General features: G+C 43.5%; 1 protein-coding gene and 1 long non-coding RNA gene across 2 annotated transcripts in view; one reads left to right on the top strand and one right to left on the bottom strand.

Annotated features, from left to right (window-relative positions):
* The window catches only part of PTPN9 (protein tyrosine phosphatase non-receptor type 9), a 107,149-nt gene that overhangs the window by 82,585 nt on the left and 5,549 nt on the right, over positions 1-19,015 (top strand). Inside the window, exons 8-10 of the mRNA XM_017547983.2 lie at positions 3,771-3,864; positions 10,932-10,998; positions 17,565-17,643. Of these exons, the coding sequence (XP_017403472.1) occupies positions 3,771-3,864; positions 10,932-10,998; positions 17,565-17,643 (240 nt within the window). The remainder of the gene's footprint in view (positions 1-3,770; positions 3,865-10,931; positions 10,999-17,564; positions 17,644-19,015) is intronic.
* The window catches only part of LOC108317478, a 10,431-nt gene continuing 1,924 nt past the window's right edge, over positions 10,509-19,015 (bottom strand). Inside the window, exons 2-3 of the long non-coding RNA XR_001830760.2 lie at positions 17,331-17,505; positions 10,509-10,816 (exon numbers count right to left, since the gene is read on the bottom strand). This is a non-coding gene — a long non-coding RNA (uncharacterized LOC108317478). The remainder of the gene's footprint in view (positions 10,817-17,330; positions 17,506-19,015) is intronic.

The raw sequence follows: 19,015 nt of genomic DNA, 5'->3' as shown, positions 1-19,015 counted from the left end.
GTAGAGACGGGGGTTTCACCATGTTGACCAGGATGGTCTCGATCTCTTGACCTCGTGATCCACCCGCCTCAGCCTCCCAAAGTGCTGGGATTACAGGCTTGAGCCACCGCGCCCGGCCTTTTTTTCTTTTTTTTGAGACGGAGTTTCGCTCTTTGATGCCCAGGCTGGAGTGCAGTGGTGGGATCTTGGCTCACTGCAACCTCCACCTCCCAGGTTCAAGCGATTCTCCTGTCTCAGCCTCCTGAGTGGCTGGGATCACAGGTGCCTGCCACCACGCCTGGCTAATTTTTGTATTTTTAATAGAGACAGGGTTTCACCATGTTGGCCAGGCTGGTCTCAAACTCCTGACCTCAGGTGATCCTTTGGCCTCAGCCTCCCAGAGTGCTGGTATTATAGGTGTGAGCCACTGTGCCCGGCCACCTGGCTAATTTTTTTGTATTTTTGGTGGAGACAGAGTGTTGCCATGTTGCCCAGGCTGGTCTGAAACTCCTGAGCTCAGGCCATCCACCTGCCTCAGCCTCCCAAAGTACTGGAATTATGGGCATTAGCCACTACACCTGGCCTAATAATTCAATTTTTTGTTTCTTCTGAAGTTAATTACCTGATTTTTTCACTTCCTTTAGTTTTCTGTGTATCTATCCTCATTATTTTTCTTTTTGTTGTTTTTTTTGAGACGGAGTCTCACTCTGTTGCCCAAGCTAGAGTGCAATGTCACGATCGTGGCTCACTGCGACCTCCGCACCCTGGGTTAAAACGATTCTCGTATCTTAGCCTCCTCCTCAGTAGCTGGGATTACAGGCACTCTCCACCTCGCTTTGCTAACTTTTTTTTGGTATTTATAGCAGAGATAGCGTTTTGCCATGTGGGCCAGACTGGTTTCAAACTCCTGAACTCAAGTGATCTGCCTACCTTGGCCTCCCAAAGTGCAGGGATTATGGGTATGAGCCACCTTGCTTCGTTATTTTTCTATATGCCTAATCAGATTTATTTTACGCTGTCATCATTAGTTTCCAAGTGGTTGAATGTATCAGATAATCAATTGCTTCCATTTTTTTTTCCAGAGACTCACTTTCAGAACCTTTTTTTCCTTTTGTTCTAGTCTCAACTGTGGTTGGTTCTTATCTAGACTTGCTCCTCAGTTTTTATCTTGCAATTTCCCTGTTTCCTTTGTTGGATCTTCTTTCCTAATTGTACATCATCTTCTTTCTTTACCTTTATTCTATTTTGCTACGGTATAGAACTCTAGGTTAGAAATAATTTTATCTCAGAATTTTTTAAGGCATTGCCACTCTGATTACTAGTGATGCTGTGAATTATCTGATCTTATTCTTTCTCCATTCATTCATTCATTCATTCATTTATGACTCCTGTCACCCAGGCTGGAGTGCAGTGGCACAATCTCGGCTCACTGCCACCTCTACCTCCCGGGTTCAGGTGATTCTCTTGCCTCCGCCTCCTGAGTAGCTGGGACTACAGGTGTGCACCATCATGCCCAGCTAATTTTTGTATTTTTAGTAGAGACATGGTTTCACCATGTTGGCCAGGCTGGTCTCCAAGTCCTGACCTCAGGTGATCTCCCCTTGTCAGCCTCCCAAAGTGCTGAAAATGCAGGGGTGAGCCACTGCACCCAGCCTAAATTTCTTAAACAAAATGTCCAGGGAAGAAAAAAGAAAAACACTAAATCATTTAAAAGGATTGAAAGAGACCAGGCATGGTGGGTCATGCCTGTAACCCCAGCACTTTGGGAGGCCAAGAAGGGTAGATCACCTGAGGTTAGGAGTTCAAGACCAGCCTGGACAACATGGCGAAACCCCGTCTCTACTAAAAATATAAAAATTGGGCTGTGTGTGGTGGTGCATGCCTATAATCCCAGCACTTTGGGAGCGAGGAGGTGGATCACCTGAGGTCAGGACTTGGAGACCAGCCTGGCCAACATGGTGAAACCCCGTCTCTACTAAAAATATAAAAATTGGGCCGTGTGTGGTGGCACACGCCTGTAATCCCAGCACTTTGGGAGTGAGGAGGTGGATCACCTGAGGTCAGGACTTGGAGACCAGCCTGGCCAACATGGTGAAACCCCGTCTCTACTAAAAATATAAAAATTGGGCCGTGTGTGGTGGCACACGCCTGTAATCCCAGCACTTTGGGAGTGAGGAGGTGGATCACCTGAGGTCAGGCCTTCAAGACCAGCCTGGCCAACATGGCAAAACCCCGTCTCTACTAAAAAAACAAAATTAGCAGGGTGTGGTGGCGCATGCCTATAATCCCAGCTACTCAGGATGCTGAGGCAGGAGAATTGCTTGAACCCGGGAGGTGGAGGTTGCGGTAAGCCAAGATTGTGCCATTGCACTCCAGCCTGGGCAACAAGAGTGAAACTCCATCTCAAAAAATTAATAAGTAAATAAATATTAGCCAAGCATGGTGGCAGGCTACTATAATCCTAGCTACTCAGTAGGCTGAGGCAGGAGAATCATTTGAACCTGGGAAGCGGAGGTTGCAGTGAGCCAAGATTGCACCACTGCACTTGAGCCTGGGGGACAGAGTGAGACTCCATCTCAAAATAATAATAATAATAATAATAATAATAATTCACAATGATATACCTTAGTGTAGGTCCTCTTTTAAAACTTACTATATTAGTTATTTGATAGATTCTTTTAATCTGAAGGCTTGTTATTCAGTTCTAGGAATTTTTTTGTTACATTATTTTTTAAATGATTTTTTCCTTGCATTATGTTCGTTTTCTCTCTAGACTTGCCCTTTATGCCTGCTTATAGCCATGTAGGCTTTTTCTGCATGCACTTCCAAACTCTATCAACTCTATCCATTACCCAATTCCAAATCTGCCTCCACATTTTTAGTTACAGCAGCACCCCACTTCTTAGTACCAATTTCTGCCAAGGTAGAAATTGGGAGTGAGGACTTCCATCTGCACTCTTTCTCTCTTTTTAAATTAAATTAAATTTTTTATTATTTTATTTTATTTTTTTGAGATGGAGTCTTTCTTCATCACCCAGGCTGGAGTACAGTGGTGCAATTTTGGCTCACTGCAACCTCCCCCTCCCAGGTTCAAGCGATTATCCTGCCTCAGCCTACTGAGTAGCTGGGATTACAGGTGTGCACCACCACACCTGGCTAATTTTTGTATTTTTAGTAGAGATGGGGCATTATCATCTTGGCCAGTCTGGTCTTGAACTCCTGACCTTAGGTGATCCACCGCATCAGCCTCCCAAAGTGCTGGGATTACAGGCATAAGCCACCAAGTCCGGTGTCTCTTTTTTTTTAGAGTCAGGGTTTCTCTTTGGGCTGGAGTGCAGTGGCACCATCATAGCTCACTGCAGCCCTGATCCCCTGGGCTGAAGCGATCCTCCCACCTTAGACTCCTGAGTAGCTAGGACTACAGGTGTGTGCCATGATGCCCGGCTAATTTTTTAACTTCTTTGTTCAGATAGGCTGTCATTACATTTCCTGATTACAAACTCCTGGCCTCAATTAATTCTCCAGCCTCCCAAAGTCCTGGGAGTAAAGGTGTGAACCACCGTGTCTGGCCTCCCTCTCTCTTTTGAAAGGAGATATGTTTATTTTTAGAAGTAGAATGTACTTACCATAAAAAATGTTAAATGATATGAAACTGTATGGGCCAGAGATTGAAAAGCTTCCATGTCTCCACCCCTGGAGTAACTGACACTCCTTTTGCATGATCAGATTTTGTACATACTGACTGTTCCCACTTTTTCTTTATTCTTGCTTGTTTGTTTCGTTTCCTTCAGGTCTCCAGGAAACCTAGAGAAGAACCGTTATGGGGATGTGCCCTGCCTGGACCAAACTAGAGTGAAGCTAACAAAGCGAAGTGGCCATACTCAGGTAGACAGATCAATGTCATCTTTCCAGGCGCACTGGGGGAAGTTGAGCTTCTTCCAAAGTGAAGCTTACTAATGCTATCGTAGTATGAAAGTAGACTCTGAGGCCAGAGAGATTAGGTTTCAGTTCACATTTTGCTACACACTAGTCTATGACCATAGGCAAGTCCTCAAATGCCCACCTCACAGTATCCAGTGGAAATTAAATGAAATTCTTATGTGAATGCTGATAGTACAAGGTCTGATATATTACAGGTGCTTCATAGATGTTAAATTATTTCTCCTTTTACTCCTTAGTTGTAAAGTTATGGTCGTAGAGTCCAGTTCCTTTGGTGAGTATATATGCATCAATACAAGGCAACCTTGATTGTAAGTGACCTCTGATTTCTCCATCTGTATCTGGGGAAATTGTGGACAACTTACGTATACATAAATATCTAGGGATACAGATGAAATGGTCAAATAACTATATTATTTAATGTGTAAATTTGATTATATATTGAAAACCTCATATGTAATCCATTAACAGATATTTAGTGAACATTTTATTCAAACACTTCACATACACCTTTAACTTTAGCATCTGTCACGTTTTTTAATTCATCTTGCATCTTATGCATCCCCTATAATGTGATTCATTCACTTATTCTTTTGTAAAATCCTTTAAAAAAAAAAAATAGAGACAGGGTCTCACTCTGTCACCCAGGCTGGAGTGCAGTGACTTGATCATAGCCCACTGCACCCTTGAACTCCTGGGCTCAAGCGATCCTCCCACCTCTACCTCCTAAGTAGCTGGGACTGTAGGCACATGTCATTACACCTGGCTGATCTTTTAAAATTTTTATAGAGATAGGGTCTCTGTTGGCCAGTTCCTCCTGGGCCAGTTCTGTTGGCCAGTTCTTCCTGGGCTCAAGCAAGCCTCTCGCCTTGGCCTCCCAAAGTGCTGGGATTATAGGCATGAGCCAATGTGCCTGGCCATAAATTCCTTTTTAATATAACTTGGGTGGATTATGAGGTTAGTAGTTCAAGACCAGCCTAGGCAACATGGTACAACCCTGTCTCTACTAAAAACACAAAATTAGCTGGGTGTGGTGACACATGCCTATAATCCCAGCTACTCGGGAGGCTGAGGCAACATAATCTCTTGAACCTGGGAGGTGGAGGTTGCAGTGAGCTGAGATTGCACCATTGCACTCCAGCCTGGGCAACAAAGAGCAAAACTCCATCTTGGGAAAAAACAAACCAACAAACAACGCAGCATTGACTGAGGTGTTGTTCAAGGTAAAGTAATTTAAATAGTGCCTCTTTAACATGAACACATTATAAGGATTTGTTATATCCCTTCTCTTTCTAGGGGTAAGTTTTGGAAAATCATTGCCTTGTATTTGGGCATATATGATATGTGGGTTCGGACCCCCAATTCTCTTGTCCCTATTGTTTCAAGCACGTAAACTTAATTCATAGTCCTGTCCAGGAGCCCTGGAGATTTTCCTGCAGGAGCATTTGATCTGAGACCTGGCTGGCTGGAGGGTAAATTCATCAGTACTGCTGAGATCATCATTGCATATGTGCTGAAGGAGTGGAGTGCAGTGGTTGAGTTGGGGCTCTGGAGTCGGAGATATCTGTATTCATCCACTTTGTTGACTTTCCAGTGTCCAGAACCTAGAACAGTACATGGCATGTATCAGACACTCGGGACTTATTTGTGAATGAGTGGAATCTTAGTTTACCGGAAGACTCTTCGCGTTATCCTGTGGTTACTGTGAAGATCATTGTCTGATTTGTAGTACCTCTCATTACTAAAACATTAGTAGAGGCTTTATTTTTACAGCAAATGGAATATTTAGGTTTTTTTGTTTTATTTTTTATTTTTTGACATTAAATTATTCACCTTGAGGGACAGGGAAAGCGAAAAAAAATTATTTGCTTAGCTTTGGGGACTTAATACTTACTCTCAGGGCATTTCTACCTTTGGGGTTATTTTTCTCATTCTGTTTCCTCACATTTAGTTATTTTTAAATTTTAGGTGATAAAAATTGTATATATTTATGGTATACAGTGTAATATTTTAAAATACGTATGCATTGCAGAGTAGCTAAGTCAAGCTAGTTAACATATGCATTACTTCACATATTTACCTTGTTTTGTGGTGAAAACACTTAAAATCTGCTCTCCATGCTGGGAGCGGTAGCTCACGCCTGTCATCTTTTTAGGTGCACTGGGGGAGGCACTTTGGGAGATCGAGGCAGGCGAATCACAAGGTCAGGAGTTTGAGACCAGCCTGAACAAAATTGTGAAACCCCATCTCTACTAAAAATACAAAAATTAGCCGGGCGTGGTGGCAGGCACCTATAATCCCAGTTACTCAGGAGGCTGATGCAGGAGAATCACTTGAACCCAGGAGGAGGAAGAGTTGCAGTGAGCCAAGATTGCGCCGTTGCACTCCAAGCCTAAGTGATAGAGCAAGACTCTGTCTTAAAAAAAAAAAAAAAAAAAAAAAAAAAAATTCTGGCGGGGCATGGTGGCTCACGCCTGTAATACAAGCACTTTGGAGGCCAAGGCAGGCAGAGGACCTGAGGTCAGGAGTTCAAGACCAGCCTGACCAACATGGTGAAACCCCGTCTTGAAAAAAAAAATCTGCTCTCTGCAATTTTCAAGTATACATTACCTTGTTTTTTCGAGGATTCAGGTTTTTTAGTGAATTGTTCACTTCAATTGCTTTTGGAATTTTAAAGCTGTTAGTCCAAATTTCTATTGAACATGGCTGCCCTAATCTGTTTGGGCTGCTGTAACAAAAATATCACGTGCAGGATGGCTTAGAAACAACAGAAATGTATTTCTCACTATGGTGGAGTCTTGGAAGTCCAAGATCAACTTGCTGGCAGATTTGTGGTCTAGCAAGGGCCCCTTTCTTGGTTCACTGACCACTGCCTACTCATTGCATCCTCCCATGGCAGAAGGGAATGGCTGAGGGAGTGCTTCAGAACTCTTCTGTCTTATAAAGATACTAATCCCATTTGTGAGAACTCTGTCCTCATGATCCTCATGACCTAATCACCTGTCAAAGGCCCCATCTCCTAGTACCACTACATTGGGGGTTGAGATGTATCCATTTGAAGTCATGGGGGACACAATTTCAGTCTATAGCAGTGGCCCATAACATGCTGTGCCGGGTTTAGTTCTTCATACTATTTCAATTTGCCCCCAAGTATATACTTTGTCTCTGGGTCATTTTCAGTTTTAATATGCAATGATTCTTCCAAAATTGAAATAAAAATCAGCACTCTCAGAGACCAGTGCTGAAGCTAGTAATTCTTAGTTATAAAGAAATAATGGACCGGGCGCAGTGGCTCACGCCTGTAATTCCAACTCTTTGGGAGGCTGAGGCAGGCAGATCACGAGGTCGAGAGATTGAGACCATCCTGGCCAACATGGTGAAACCCTGTCTCTATTAAAAAATACAAAAATTAGCTGGGCATGGTGGCACATGCCTGTAGTCCCAGCTACTTGGGATGCTGAGGCAGGAGAATCACTTGAGCCTGGGAGGCAGAAGTTACAGTGAGCCGAGATTGCGCCACTGCACTCCAGCCTGGTGACAGAGCGAGACTCCGTCTCAAAAATAAAATAAAAAACAATGTCTTCTTTAAAGAGGTAACAATTCTTTTGTTTTTAAAGCATGAAATTAGTTCCTACTTATGTTCTTACTAATGTTGACTGGCATATACCAGGTAAATCTTTTGTACTTTTCCATACCTTCTCCCCTTGGTCCTAGAGAGGGTATGCCCTTTGTATTTGCCAGGTTGAGTAGAGGATGGGCTTTGGCTGACTGGCTGCACCCTGGATTGAGAAGCCTCTTTGGAGTGAGTGAGGCTTTTAGCACGCTGGGTCTGCTGCAGGTGATCTGTTAGCTCAGTGAAGTTGTCTGAGTCAGGGTAGGACGGTAATAGTATGAAGGTAATACTAGCTGCTGTGGGAGGGAAAACTTTGAGTTTGTCATTCCACTGTTTATTTATAGTTTCTAAGGAGGAAACTCTTTTTTTTTTTTTTTTTTTGAGATGGAGTTTCGCTCTTGTTNTACCCAGGCTGGAGTGCAATGGCGCGATCTCGGCTCACCGCAACCTCCGCCTCCTGAGTTCAGGCAATTCTCCTGCCTCAGCCTCCTGAGTAGCTGGGATTACAGGCATGCGCCACCATCCCCAGCTGATTTTTTGTATTTTTAGTAGAGACGGGGTTTCACTATGTTGTCCAGGATGGTCTCGATCTCTTGACCTTGTGATCCACCCGCCTCGGCCTCCCAAAGTGCTGGGATTACAGGCGTGAGCCACCGCGCCCGGCCAGGAGGAAACTCTTGACTAAATAAATAATAGAGTGATCAATTGGTAGACTGACTGGTTAATGGACACAAATCCAAGTAACCCGGGTTTGACCATGAGGTGATGTCTTAGGAGGTTAGCTATGGGATACTGACAGTTCACACTGTCCTCCCAGTGATAGGATCTACTGGAGAAAGAGTTATAGGTTGAGGAAAGAGTCAGTCTGACCTCTCTGTAGTACAGTGAGTTATCAGTTTTCCCTAGTTTGCTATTGAAACTTCTTTTCTTTTATCCTTCTGTAACCCTTCATGCCTTCCCTTATCCATTCTACTTCCTGCATCTGTCCACCTCTCAACTAGCTATACTACAACATGAAACTGCAGCTGATCAGTGTTTCTCTTTTATCAGCCTGGATGAAAGGATCTTGTGAGTAGGTATAATAAAAAATGATCTTGAAGTAAATAGGTCTGAGGACATTAAGAGGTAGGAGAAGACTCTGGAAGAGAGAGATTCAGGAGCTGTTAATTAAGACACCTTTGAATTTGACTGGAAGTTGCTTTGCGTAAATTGAGGTAGTAACGGAGTCTAGCCGTTTGGCCTGTCCTGTTGATGGTCCCATGTATGAGGCCTAGCTTTCTTCCTTCTGCATTCACATGTGGCCTTTTGTGTGTGGCAGGATGGGCCAGATGTTCCTGCTTGCTTGCCTCACCTCTCATTTGGTCCCATGCTACAGTGTTGCAAGTCCTGATGGACCCTTTTCTTGTAAATAACAGTTTCTACTGAGATATAGTTCACATACCATACTGTTGACCTGTTTGAAGTATACAAGTCAGTGGCTGTTAGTAGAATCACAGAGTTGTGCAACCATCACCACAGTCAACTAGAACATTTTTTTTCATTGCCCAAATAAACCCCACACTCTTAGCAGTCACTGCCCATTTCCCTCTAACCCACCCTAGCTTATTTCCTATCTCCATAGATTTGCCTGTTCTAGGAATCTCATACAAAGACAGTCCTAGGATATGTAGCTTTTTGTGTCTGGCTTCTATCACTTAGTGTAGTATTTTCTAGGTTCATCCATGCTGTAGCATGTATCATCACATAACTCCTTTTTACTGCTAAATAATACTCCATTGTATGAATATACCACATTTTATTCATTTCAGTTGAAGGACATTTGAGTTGTTTCCACTTTTGGCTATTATGAATAATGCTGCTATGGATATTTATGTATAAGTTTTTGTATGGGCACACATTATCATTTTTATCAGGTGTGGAATTGCTGGGTCATATGATAACTGTTTAATTTTTTCAGGAACAACCAGACTCTTTTCTATAGTAACTGCACCATTTTATATTACCACTAGCAATGTATAAGCAGTGTATATACATGTATGAGGGTTTCAGTTTTTCCACATCCTTGCCAACAATATTATCCATCTTTTATACCTGTAGTCATCCTAGGGGGTATAAATTAGTATCTTGTGGTTTTGTTTGTTTGTTTGTTTTTTGAGACAGTCTTGCTCTGTTGCCCAGGCTGGAGTGCAGTGGCACAATTTTGGCTCACTGCAACCTCTACCTCCTGGGTTCCTGGCCTCAGCCTCCCGAGCACCTGGGACTACAGGTGCGTGCCATCACGCCTAGCTAATTTTTTGTATTTTTAGTAAAGATGGGGTTTCACCATATTGGACAGGGTAGTCTCAAACTCCTGACCTCGTGATCCATCCGCCTCAGCCTCGCACAGTGCTGGTATTGTAGGCGTGAACCATTGTGCCCAGCTATATCTCGTGGTCTTTATTTGCATTTCCCTCATGGCTAATGATGAATGATCTTTTCATGTGCTTATTGGCTATTCATATATCTTCTTTGGAAAAATAGCTGTTCATCTCTTTTGCCCATTTTTAAATTGGGTTGTTTATGTTCTAATTATTGAGTTACAAGACTTCTTTATGTATTCTAGATACAAGTCCCTTACCAAATACATGCATTCTGTGGGTTGTTTGTTTTACTTTGTTGATGGTGTTGTTTTGTTTTGTGTTTTTTGATACAGTCTCATTCTGTTGCCCATGCTGGAGTGCAGTAGCATGTTCTTGGCTCACTGCAATCCCTACCTCCTGAGTTCAAGTGATTCTTGTGCCTCAGCCTCTTGAGCAGCTGGGATTCCAGGTGCATGCTACCACACCCAAATAATTTTTGTATTTTTAGTAGAGATGGGGTTTTACCATGTTGGTCAGGCTGGTCTCAAACTTCTGGCCTCAAGTGATCCACCTGCCTTGGCCTCCCAAAGTGCTGTGATTACAGGCGTGAGCCACTATGTGGGGCCTTAATATTAAAATTTAAAACTTTTGAAGCACAAAAGATTTTAATTTTAATATAGTCCAATTTATCTCTTTTCTTTTGTCACTTATGACTTTGGTGTCATATCTGTGAAGGCTTTCCCTAAACCAAGGTCACAAAGATTTACTCTTATATTTTATGCTGATAGTTTTAACTCTTACATTTGGTCTGTGATCCATTTTGAGTCAATTTTTGTGCATGGTGTGAGGAAGGAGTCAGCTTGATTTTTCTGCATGTAGATATCCATTTGTCCCAGCAACATTTATTGAAGTGACGTTTTCAGCTGGCCATTTCACTCCTCATTTTCTGCTCAACAAGAAGAGAATATTTACGCCTTGGGTTTTACTTACCAAGTACATCATTTTATGACCCAAATGGTATATTCTGTGCAGCTGTAGTGATGTCTCCTTTTTATCATTAGACAGATTACATCAATGCCAGTTTCATGGATGGCTACAAGCAGAAGAATGCTTACATTGGCACGCAAGGTAAGCTGATCCATCCCTCCCTTGCTGATTTTGTGCCATCTACTTAAGATTCCTTTTGCCAAATGATGGCATAATTTTTGAAGGAATAGTAATTTCAGTGGAGGTTTTGGCCACTAGATCCTGGCCTTCCATAAAGATTGGTGGTGGTTGAGAAAAGCAGATGAGTAGTTTGGGGTTTCTGTACCAGGTGTGCCTGGAAACTCACCTGGATATTTAAATACATAACACTACTGCCTTCAGGTTTTAGGGTTAGTCTTAGCATTGGCAAGGGTGTAGGGCATCAGAACTCATCGGCCAGCTCCTCATGCTCTTCCTGTCTAGTAAGAGGCAGTGGACTTCTCAGAGATTTAGTTCAATCTAGGAATGAGTATTGATGTCCTAACAGGCCTAGGCTGGTTCCTGTACCATCACAGAACACTCCAGCAAGTGTTCTGACATAGATAGTATGTGCTGATAGGTCTGACAGTGAAATACTGAGCTCTAGAGGGATTTCTGATTTGTTTTGTTTTTTCTTTTTTTGAGATGGAGTCTTGCTCCATCACTCAGGCTGGAGTGCAGTGGCATGATATTGGCTCACTGCACCTCCACCTCCTGGGTTCGAGTGATTCTCTTGCCTCGGCCTTCTGAGTAGGTGGGACTACAGGTATGTGCCACCATGCCCGGCTAATTTTTGTATTTTTAGTAGAGACGGGGTTTCACCATGTTGGCCAGCCTGGTCTCGAGCTCCTGACCTCAAGTGATCCATCTGCCTTGGCCTCCCAAAGTGCTGAGATTACAGGCATGAGCCACCGTGCTTAGCCTATTGTGCCACTTTCAAAGAGAGTAGGAGGAAATAATAACACAGAAAGACAACAGACCATCAAATGCACATAGGCCCTTTGACCATTGCAGAGCAAGATCTGGTGGATACTTCCTTAATCAAGTGATCAAACTTAGTATCATCAATAAAGGACAAAGGGACATTATGTATGCCTCCTGATATGATGCATTGAGAAATGAATATCATCTGTGTGGTGTATTGCCAGTTTTAAAACCTTTATGTAGTCAGGGGAAACAAACCAGAGAAATTCAGATTGTGGGACATACTACAAGAAAACTGGCTCAAACTCTCCGAAGTTAATGCCATTAACACACAAAAAGAAGACAAAGAACTGTTCTAGATTAAACGGAGATTAAAGAGAACCATGGCTGGGCACAGTGGCTCACGCCTGTAACTCTAGTACTTTGGGAGGCTGAGGTGGAAGTATCATTTGAGCCCAGGAAGCAGAGGTTGCTCTAAGTTGAGATTGCACCATTGCACTCCAGCCTGGCTGACACAGCAAGATCCTGTCTCAAAAAAAAAAATAACAGAGCAAACCAATGGCAAAGGATGATGCATGACAGATACCTATAGCCCCAGCACTTTGGGAGACAGAGATGGGAGGATCCCTTGAGCCTAGGAATTTGAGAACAGCCTGAGCAACATAAGGAGACTCTGTCTCCAAAAAATTTTTATTTATTTTATTTTTTATTTTCAAAAAATCTTTAAAAATTAGCCAGGCATGGTGGCATGTGCCTGTGATCCCAGCTATTTGTGAGGCCAAAGTGGAAGGATTGCTTAAGCATGGGAGGTTGAGCCTGCAATGAGCTGTGGTTACACAGCTGCACTCCAGCAATCTAACCTGGGTGACAGAGAAAAACCCTGTCTCAAAAAACAAAAAAATAAAAAAAAAAAAGGCCGGGCATGGTGGCTCACGCCTGTAATCCCAACATTTCGGGAGGCTGGCGAATCACCTGAGGTTGGGAGTTCGAGATCAGCCTGACCAACATGGAGAAACCCTGTCTCTAATGAAAATAAAAAATTAGCCGGGCGAGGTGGTACATGCCTATAGTCCCAGCTACTTGGGAGGCTGAGGCAGGAGAATCACTTGAACCCAGGAGATGGAGGTTGTGGTGAGCTGAGATCATGCCATTGCACTCCAGGCTGGGCAACAGGAGCACAACTCCATCTCAGAGAAAAAAAAAGATCTGTGATTAGATCCTCAGTTGGGAGGAAAAAAAATTGAAGACAAACTATTGAAACAATTGGAGCCGGGCGCGGTGGCTTACGCCTGTAATCCCAACACTTTGGGAGGCCGAGGCGGGCGGATCACCTGAGGTCAGGAGTTTGAGACCAGCCTGGCCAACATGGTGAAACCCCGTCTTTAAAAAAGAAGAAAAAAAGAAACAACTGGAGACTTTGTAATAGCCAACATTTTATCCATGTATAAGCTAAAGGTGATAATGGTATTACTCCATAGGAGGATGTCCTTGTTTTCCTAACAGGTGCTCAAGTATTTAGGAATAAAATATTATAATGCCTGCAACTTCTTCTTTTTTATTTAATTAATTAATGAATTTTTTTGAGATGGAGTCTTGCTTTGACGCCCAGACTGGAGTGCAGTGGCGTGATCTTGGCTCATTGTACTGTCCACTTCCTGGGTTTAAGCAATTCATGAGCCACCACGCATGGCTAATTTTTGTATTTTTGGTAGAGATGGGATTTCGCCATGTTGGCCAGGCTGGTCTCGAACTCCTGGCCTCAAGTGATCTGCCCACATCAGCCTCCCAAAGTTCTGGGATTATAAGCCACTGCGCCCAGCCTATAATTCTACTAATGATGTCATCTATTGAGAAGACATATTATATACCAGATGTCCAATTATTATAGAGACTCTGCAAGGGAGGTTTATTAATTTATAGATGAGCAAACTGAAACCCAAAAGTTTACATGACCTTGGACCATGCAGCTAGTAAGTGCCAGAACCAGGGATTGAACCCATGTTTGTTTGGTTCAGAAGTTTTTACAACTCAAGTCAGTGGATTGTTTCACCTATGTCAGTATAAACTGCTGATTTTATTTCTTGAGAGAAATCTACTGTTAAACGGTCTAAGCTGGGAAGTACAACTTTCCCTTCTCTTTTGAGGCTGTGAGAAGTTTGTCCAGCCTGAGTCTGGTAACTGAGTTACCATGTGCTCTGACTGCCCAGAACTCCAATTCTGCCAGTGGTCTGAATGTGGCAAACAAAGTATCTGAGAGTTGCCGTGGTGCAGGAGGGTAGGATGTAGTTGAGGCTGAGGGTCAGAGATGTGGAAAAGGTGTCCTTACTATCTTCTTTATGTGTATAGTAGGATAACGCATGTTTATTGTAGAACATTTAGAAAGCAAAGATAAAAATCACTCATAACCCTGTGACTCAGAAATAATGTTAACATTTTTACAGAATCTCCTTCTAGACCTTTATCTATGCATACATGCAAATATAGGCATATAAAATATTTAACCAGGCTGGGTACAGTAGCTCAAGCCTGTAATCCCAGTACTTTGGGAGGCTGAGGTGGGTGAATCACCTGAGGTCAAGAGTTTAAGACCAGCCTGGCCAACGTGGTAAAACTCTCGTCTCTACTAAAAACACAAAAATTAGCTGGGCATGGTGGTGGTTGCCTGTAATCCCAGTTACTTGGGAAGCTGAGGCACCAGAATTGCTGGAACCCAGGAGGCAGAGGTTGCAGTGAGCCGAGATCACACCACTGCACTCCAGCCTGGGTGACAGAGTGAGACTCCGTCTGAAAAAAAAAAAAAAATTAACCAACTCTGCTCTTTCTACACATACCTCTTGTTTCATTTAATGGTATCTGTGAATACCTTTTCATAACAAAAAATACCGCTCTCACAACATCACCTTTATGCACTGTATAAATTATGGGTATGCTATTATTTATTTTTGAGACAGGGTCTCACTCTGTCACCTAGGCTGGGTGACAGAGTGGTACAATCATGGCTCATGATCATGGCTCACTGCAGCCTCAACCTCTCCGGGCACAGGTGATCTTCTCACCTCAGTCTCCTGAGTAGCTGGGACTACAGGCACCTGCTACTACACCTGGCTGATTTTTGCATTTTTTTGTAGGGATGCGGTTTCACAATGTTGCCCAGGTTGGTCTTGAACTCCCGGGATCAAGTGATCTGCCTACCTCATCCCCACAAAGTGCTGAGATTACAAGTGTGCGACACTGAACCCCACCTAATATGCCATCATTTAATTAATCCTCTCTTATTGGATATTCAGCTTATTTCTAAGACCTCACATGCTTTTGACATCATCCATTTCTGCAGAGAGGGCATTTCAGTGTCACCTTAGTGCTTGCTAAAAGACTTAGCAATAATTTGGCTGAATGAGCAATAATTTTGCTGCAGTGAGCCATGATACCACTCTCACCCAGTGTAGGTGACAGAGTGAGACCCTGTCTCAAAAATTATTAGTTGTAGTGGAACTAGCAGACTTCTAGGCCAAATTAACCATTAGTGCTGCCCTGCTTTCCTGAAAGCAGAGAGGGGAGAAACACCAGGAAAGCATAAGAAATTATCCTGAGTGTTAGTGTCTTCTTTTTTTTTTTTTCTTGAGATGGAGTCTTTCTGTCGCCCAGGCTGGGTACAATGGCAAGATCTTGGCTCACTACAACCTCCGCTTCCCGGGTTCAAGGGAGTCTCCTAACTCAGGCTCCCGGGTAGCTGGGGTTACAGGTGCCCGCCACCATGCCCAGCTAATTTTTGTGTTTTTAATAGAGACGGGGTTTTACCATGTTGACCAGGCTTGTCTTGAACTCCTGACCTCAAGTGATCTGCCTGCCTTGGCCTCCCAAAGTGCTGGGATTACAGGCGTGAGCCATTGAGCCTGGCTGGTTACTGTCTTGATTGAAATGGAGTTGGTAGTCTACAAGTATCTTGAAAGTTGCTGCTGAGTGCTTAGAACTATGCAAGTTCTAACTATAAAAGGAGAATTTGGCCAAGCGCAGTAGCTCACACCTGTAATCCCTTGTCCTTAGAACCATGTTTACTGAGATATCATTAATTCCCACAAAGTAAAATAATGGATGTAAGAGTACCTGTATATAAATTGAATGGTTAACCTGTATAGATCCAGCTGTGCCCAAGAAGCTTCACAAGGAATGGGGTGGTCAGAGACAATGTCAAGGAAGACACAGCACTTGAAAACAGGTAGAAAATGAATAGCATTGGAGGTGAGGGAGACAGCTTGAGCAAAGGAATAGAGGCAAAAGTGAGCATGGTGTATCTATGTTCTGATGAAGTCATTTTTAAGAAAGATTAAACTGATGGCGTTCCCAGAGTAGACTGGAAGGGAAAAAGGCCTATTCAGAAAAGCAGACTAAGAGGGTATTACAGTAACTTAAAAAATGATGTGGTCTTTGTTTCTGTTGTTTGTTTTGTTTTGTTTTTGTTTGAGATGGAGTTTCGCTCTTGTTGCCCAGGCTGGAGTGCAATGGCACGATCTCGGCTCACTATAACCTCTGCCTCCTGGGTTCAAGTGATTCTCCTGCCTCAGGCTCAAAGTAGCTGGGATTATAGGCATGCACCATCATACCCAGCTAATTTTGTATTTTTTGTAGAAATAGGGTTTCTTCGTGTTGGTCAGGCTGGTCTCAAACTCCGGACCTCAGGTGATGCACCCGCCTCTGCCTCCCAAAGTGCTGGGATTACAGGTGTGAGCTACCATGCTGGGCAATGATGTGGTCTTTGTGTCAGTGCAGTTGGGCAGGAAGAACAGGATGGGCAGAAGATAGGGGCAAAAGAACAAAAACCAAAAACATTTAAAAGGTAAAAAAATCTCTAGGATTTGGTGACTGACTGCTTCCAGGAGATGAAGGAAATGGGTAAGTCAGAGTCGACTTCAACTTGTTAAGACTGAGTGATTTAAGAATACCAGTATTGTTAACAGAGATAAGAAAGTTGCAAGATAAAGCTACTTTTTTTTTTTTTTTTTTTTTTTTAAATGGAGTCTCATTCTGTTTCCCAGCCTCCCAGGCTGGAATGCAGTGGTGCGATCTCAGCTCACTGCAACCTCCACCTCCCGGGGTCAAGCGATTCTCGTGCCTCAGCCTCCCAATTAGCTGGGACTACAGGCATGCGCCACCATGCCCGGCTGATTTTTGTAGTTTTCACAGAGACTGGGTTTTGTCATGTTGGCCAGGCTAATCTGAAACTCCTAAGCTCAGGCAACCCACCTGTCTTGGCCTCCCAAAGTGCTGGGGTTACAGGCATGAGCAATTGCACCTGGCCAAGATAAAGCTAATTTTGAAGGAGGAGACTTAGTTGCAGACATAATGGATCTGAGATGATGGGAAACAGAAGGCTAATGGTTTAGTAAGCAACCTGTGATTATAAGACTGAAGCTTAGGTGATATGAAAACAGCTAGAGACTCATACACATTTGACACTGTCAGCCTGAATGTGATGGCTGAAGGTCTAATGATTAAGGCTCTGAGAGGGTATGTAACAGTCCTTCCCAATCTACCTATGACTCTCCTGGAGATCTTGTTAACGTGCAGATTCATGTTTCCTACACTCTCCCATACCATGCTGGTGTGATTGGTCCACAGACCACACTGAATAGCAGGGATGTGGAGGGATGAGCAGGGAGCTAACATCTGTGGTTTGGAGTTACCATTGGGGAGTAAAACAGAAGAAGCCTACAAAGGAAAAGAGGGTTTCCCAGAGTCATGTTTCCTGTCTTCTCCTTTTATTCTAGGTCCTTTGGAAAATACGTATCGTGATTTCTGGCTCATGGTGTGGGAACAAAAAGTCTTGGTGATTGTCATGACCACCCGGTGAGTTAATCCCTTTTTTGCATTCGTCCCCACCTCTACTCTGTCCCTAAGCATGGGTGATTGAAGAGGGAAGTTTAGCTTTTAGAAATAATGGGGGCCAGCTGGGCATGGTGGCTCACACCTGTAGTACCAGCACTTTGGGAGGCCGAGGCGGGTGGATCACAAGGTCAACAGCTCCAGACCAGCCTAGACCAGCATGGTGAAACCTTGTCTACTAAAAATACAAAAAATTAGCTAGGCATGGTGGTACGTGCCTATAATCCCAGCTGCTCAGGAGGCTGCAGCAGGAGAATCACTTGAACGCAGGAGGTAGAGGCTGCAGTGAGGTTGAGATGACGCCACTGCACTCCAGCCTGGGCAACAGAGTGAGACTCTGTCTGAAAAAAAAAAAAAAAAAGCCCGAGTGCAATGGCTCACACCTGTAATCCCAGCATTTTGGAATGCAAAGGCGGGCAATCACAACATCAGGAGATCAAGACCATCCTGATTAACACAGTGAAACCCCATCTCTGCTAAAAATACAGAACTTTACCCAGCGTAGAGGCACGTGCCTGTAGTCCTAGCTACTCAGGAGGCTGAATCAGGAAAATTGCTTGAACCGAGGAGGCGGATGTTGCTGTGATCACACTATTGCACTCCAGCCTGAGCGACAGAGTAAGACTCTTGCCTTAAAAAAAAAAAAAAAAAAAGGATTAAGAAACCCATGGCAAAGATTTTGAGATCTCTTAGCTCATTCACAACCCAGTATGGTGGAGAGGAATAGATCTAACTTGTTAAAACTTTAATACCTGGCTCTGGCAACCCTGTTCCAGTTATAGCCTATTTTGAGGTCCTGGCCTTAGCCACTGAAGGAATTACTGGGAAACGTAAGACAATTCTTCTTTAATCTGTTCCTTATTTCCAGAGGGGAGCTGTCTTCCTCATTCCTGAATTACCAGATCCCTTTTGCTCTCCATTTGTTGTTACTTTTTTTTCTTTTGAGATGGAGTCTCACTCTGTCACCAAGGCTGGAGTGTAATGGCACAGTCTTGGCTCACTGTAACTTCTGTCTCTCAGGTTCAAGCAATTCTCCTGCCTCAGCCTCCCGAGTTGCTGGAATTACAGGCATGTGCCACATGCCCAGCTAATTTTTGTATTTTTAGTAGAGAGAGGGTTTTTACCATGTTGGCCAGGCTATTCTTGAACTCCTGACCTCAAGTGATCTGTCCACCTCAGCCTCCCAAAGTGCTGGAATTACAGGCATGAGCCATTGTGCCTGGCCTATTGCTTTCTGACCATTTTTTTCTGGTTGTTCATATTTTCACCTATAGTAGAACTGTAGAAAACATAATGGGTAAATCCTAATGGGTCAGGCAGGAAGCATTTTTTTTTT

This window comes from Cebus imitator, unplaced genomic scaffold (genome assembly GCF_001604975.1).
Source record: "Cebus imitator isolate Cc_AM_T3 unplaced genomic scaffold, Cebus_imitator-1.0 Scaffold203, whole genome shotgun sequence".
Classification (NCBI taxonomy): Eukaryota; Metazoa; Chordata; class Mammalia; order Primates; family Cebidae; genus Cebus; species Cebus imitator.
This window is presented reverse-complemented; position numbering and strand designations above follow the sequence as displayed.